The sequence below is a fragment of the Phymastichus coffea genome, unplaced genomic scaffold (genome assembly GCF_024137745.1).
Source record: "Phymastichus coffea isolate CEN01 unplaced genomic scaffold, Cenicafe_Pcof_1.1 PCOF00003, whole genome shotgun sequence".
Lineage (NCBI taxonomy): Eukaryota > Metazoa > Arthropoda > Insecta > Hymenoptera > Eulophidae > Phymastichus > Phymastichus coffea.
Window position 1 is genome coordinate 12,702,136 of NW_026706814.1, and position 4,196 is coordinate 12,706,331.

The 4,196-nt window shown below is 35.7% G+C and overlaps 1 protein-coding gene across 1 annotated transcript; it reads left to right on the forward strand.

The window, feature by feature from the left end:
* The first annotated feature begins 321 nt into the window (after positions 1 to 321).
* LOC131665961 (uncharacterized) lies at positions 322 to 1,837 on the forward strand. The gene is made up of 3 exons (XM_058938258.1): positions 322 to 344; positions 531 to 1,318; positions 1,821 to 1,837. Exons 1-3 carry the CDS (start codon positions 322 to 324, stop codon positions 1,835 to 1,837), a joined length of 828 nt encoding a protein of 275 aa, XP_058794241.1.
* The last annotated feature ends 2,359 nt before the right edge of the window (positions 1,838 to 4,196 follow it).

The window sequence follows — 4,196 nt, forward strand, 5'->3', positions numbered from 1 at the left end:
ATGCTCTTATCAATTTCCTAAAATACTCAAATAGATTGAATGAAATAATCATATGCAAACATATTAGGGTAAAGTTGAATAACCGAGCGAGTTACTGCTTTGGAGACATATATCCCAACTAAGATTCAAGGTATTTTTGCATGTAAACCAAAAAAAAGATATTTTCTCTTACTCTCATTTGAAGAATTAACGAATACCTAACTCTGGGATTATATAAATGTACACGTGTGAGAAAAATCCCCTGCCGCTCGCTCGCTCTCTCTTTCTCTCTCTTTCTCTCTCTGCACCTCAGAGTGCAGTTATTAGCATTCGTACAATTGCATGAGAAAAGAGAAAAATAGATGGTGAGTATGATTTTTCGGGAATACCATCAACGATAGCGTTTTCTACATGTATGAAGCATAGCATCAGTTGGCATCGAACCAATGCACAGACGTGTACACTTCGGTTAACCGCACGTTTCAGTCATTCGGGTAGTTGATTCGTAATCTAAACTTTGCCCCAACTTTTTAAAAGTTGGCTTAATGCAGGTTATTTTTATGTTGGCATTCTTGTAACCAGTTAAAATCAGCCACAGGCGTCGATGTCGTGCTATTGTCAAGTGGCCAAGAGAGAGAAAGAGAGAGCCCGCCAGGGGACACAATAGCCCACGGCCTACACGCCGTGGAATTTTGGAGAGCCCAGACGTACACGTACGTGAATATCGTGCATTGCTTGGTGTGCGTGCTGGTAGTAATAATATACTGCACTCTGCCGAAAGCCAAGAAAAACTTGTACAATCGCGCAGTGCTGCAGCACAACATATCGCTATTAATCCTCGGAGGGATTCTCACAGTGTTAGGACTTTGCCAACTGAGCGAGGAGTGCCCATTGAACGATCTGGCCATTCGTCTGTTGTGGCTGAGTTTGCAGTATTTCACCAATGCCACGGTATTTTGGCTGCACGCGCTAAGCCTCGGCATAACGCCGATGATAAGCCAGCTCTGCTGGATTTCCGCGAGTGAAAAGCGCGATAACGAGGATCGCAAGCTCCTTTTCTACGTGCTCGCGGCGTACGACGGAGCTTTGCTGCCGACAATAACAGCAGCGCTGTTCGAATTTGTACCACTAATACCGGGCGATCATCCTCTGAAGGCCAACTTCATCATCGAGGCTTCCAACGTACTCATGAGTGCGCCGTGGTTTTTCGGCACGCTGCTCGTCTGCTTCAATCGACTGGTCGTGCTCAAACTCTGCAGAACTCTGCAACCAGTTTTGTGGCTGGTTATAATCACCTCGTCCGCTCGAGCCGTTCACCAGCTGACAAACGGATTCAGCTGTACTCGCCGCGGAGCCGTGCCGTTCATCTGGAATGACGAGCACCAAAGTTGTTTGTGCCGTGCTTTGCCGACAAGAAACTCGACTCACCAACGCCGTGAGATTTCTTTAACTACGACACTCGTTGAATTTTGTCAGTTTCTTTCTTTGCATTCCACTCGCACACGCTTCATTGTGTATTTCATCAACAGGCACAGACTGATTTCGAAACGAACTTTAAAAAGCGTTGACTTTTTTCGAAGGAGATAATACTTTTTCTAAGCTATATTTCTGAGGTCATTTTAATTTAATTTTGTCTCTGCAAATGTGCTGGTTTCTTTAATTAGTTGTACGTAAAGATAAGGGACAGTTTTCTTCGCAACAGTGGACTACAGATTTTATTTTATAGATGTTTCACTTGTGACATTTGTGTGTGCATTACTAGTTCGTCTAATTTTACAAGTTTAATTTTTAATTGACAATTAGCGATAGCATGACTCGATTTTAATATTTACATTTTACAGACAATACTCGAAGATAGTAATCTTGCATTTTTTTCACATTCTTGTTAGTCAGTATTATAATTTTTATAATGTTGTATTATAATTATTCATATATATTATAATCGAGACAATTCAAACAGCTACGCCGTTAACTCTATCTAAATAGAGATGCAAATAAATTCAGTTAATTTAAATAATCCGGTTAATTGATGTGAATAAATTGTATTTGAGAGTATATTTCGTTAATGAAATTAAAATCTACAGTGTAACCTTTACTGTTAAATTAGTAGAAAATAAGGGAATAGAAATTAAAAGTTTAACGAAAAAATATGCTTTTAAGTTTTATTTATTAACCATAGAAAAATCGAAACATCCGTTAACAAAATATCAAGAACTATTGTACCATAAATCTTATAAATACTTTAACAGTCTCATGATAAGTTCATCATACTTGCAATTTTTTTGTAATTTGGCTTCAATGTAATTTTCAATTTTCTCGTCGACGTACATATGTTGGCCCGTGTTAATTCAACGTGCATTTCATTATACATGTTTATTAGTGCATCCCAATTGGCCTACAGGGTAATGGATCATTGTGACGTCACTGGCTAGTGTCCAATCAATCAACGGATAAGCGGATTAATCTGATTACTTGAACCACGAGCTGCAAACCACCACCTATGGGATTATAAACTTTTATTTGATCAATGATGTTTTCGCTTGGCAGCTTGCCCTCTGTCCATGTTAAATAATCGGTCAATACGCGTGATTTATGGAACTCCATCGATCATTGCCAACCAAATTTTTTCGTAAGCTTTTACGAGTATTAATTTACAATTTGATCAATATATTTTTAAACAAGTTTGATAAATGATTATTTATAAAAAACAACTTCACTTACACGTCAAGAAATTTTTTCACGCTCAACGACGCAACTTTCGTTACTCTTTTTCGTCTATCGTGCTCAAAGATATATTTCATAACTCATGCAAAAGTGCTTTGTTTTCGAAAAACTTTGCTCTTTGGGTTTTGAAAATAAGCCCTTTCTATACTTGTTACGAAATTTAATTTTCGACACTCCGTGCGGAAAGTGCGGTTTTCCCGCACGCTCGGTAAAAAACGTACGTTGAAAATCCATTCCACCCCACGCTTCGCTCGGGCGTAAACGCTACACGAGACTAGAATCTACTTTCCCGCACTTGTATCGTAATGTACTATATTCTATATACCAATAGCTATACCTATCTAATATAACCACACTCGGCCACAATCCTTTCTGGCCGTTGAGAATGAACGTCTATTTTGCTTTTCAGAAAATAACTATACGTAATATATATGTTTCTGAAGAGTGAAGGTAACAGTAATATGAGAATACTAGCGTTACTTAGCGATCTTTATTTGTTTTTTCTATTGTTTATCACACTGTTTGAATCATACACTAATAAATCATAGTGGTCATACACTAATCAGCGGTTTTCTATGGCTCCAGTGCTAGTACAACACTTCGACATCCTATGTTCTTCTTTTACCTTGTTGAAAACACCCCGAAACTTTCTTCAAATATTATATTTTCGTTCATAATTAGTTTCTGTTTCCTACCTGTTCATACCTCTTATTTTACAATGTAAACAAATAAAAATTTAATTTCCTGCATCTTATTTTATTCGCTTTTTCTCTTATTCAATTATATTTGAAGACGACACTTTTCATTTTATAAATTCCAATCAAATTATGGATACGTACTAATTATTTTAACGTAATTTGAAAAGATAATCTCTTATTTTCTTACAACGTTTTTTTTACGGCATATTTCTATTTTTGCAGATTATTATCTATATTAATTATTTCTAAATTGAATTTACTGCTGAATTTTTATTGATGAAATATAAATTTTACACGCACACTCAAATATATAATAAAAATATTTCGAAGCATACGAAAATTCAAAATTACGTGCTCACTTTTAGTATCAACTAATCACAACGTTAGATGTTGGCGACTCGTAATTGTTTTAAGATCGAAAAGCTAGAGACGATAGGCGCGCGTTGCGCGCTCTTATCTTTTTTTAGTACTTGTCATATTAATTAACATATTCAACATAAATTACTTTTTTAAAGATGGATTTTTCAATTTTTTTACTTATTCAATTGTTTTATAATTTATTAACAATAACTTATGCTAATTTTTGATAACTGAGTTATAGTGACTATAACAATTATTTATGTTTAAAAATTTCCATAAATCAAGAAAAAGATAAAGCATTGCACCTATAAGCAAATGAGGTAAACAAATACTGTAATATCTATATGCAATGATATATTTTATTCTTTGTTTTAAATAAGATGAATGAAAATATTATCGAGATGCACTGTGAGTCAATTTGTAGCACTGTAAAAA

What these genes read in the sequence shown, in the direction of transcription:
- LOC131665961 (XM_058938258.1), top strand. Translation starts at nt 322, where the DNA reads ATGAGAAAAGAGAAAAATAGATG. An exon ending in AGAAAAGAGAAAAATAGATG is followed by an intron (nt 345 to 530) that starts GTGAGTATGATT and finishes GGCTTAATGCAG; the next exon opens with GTTATTTTTATGTTGGCATT.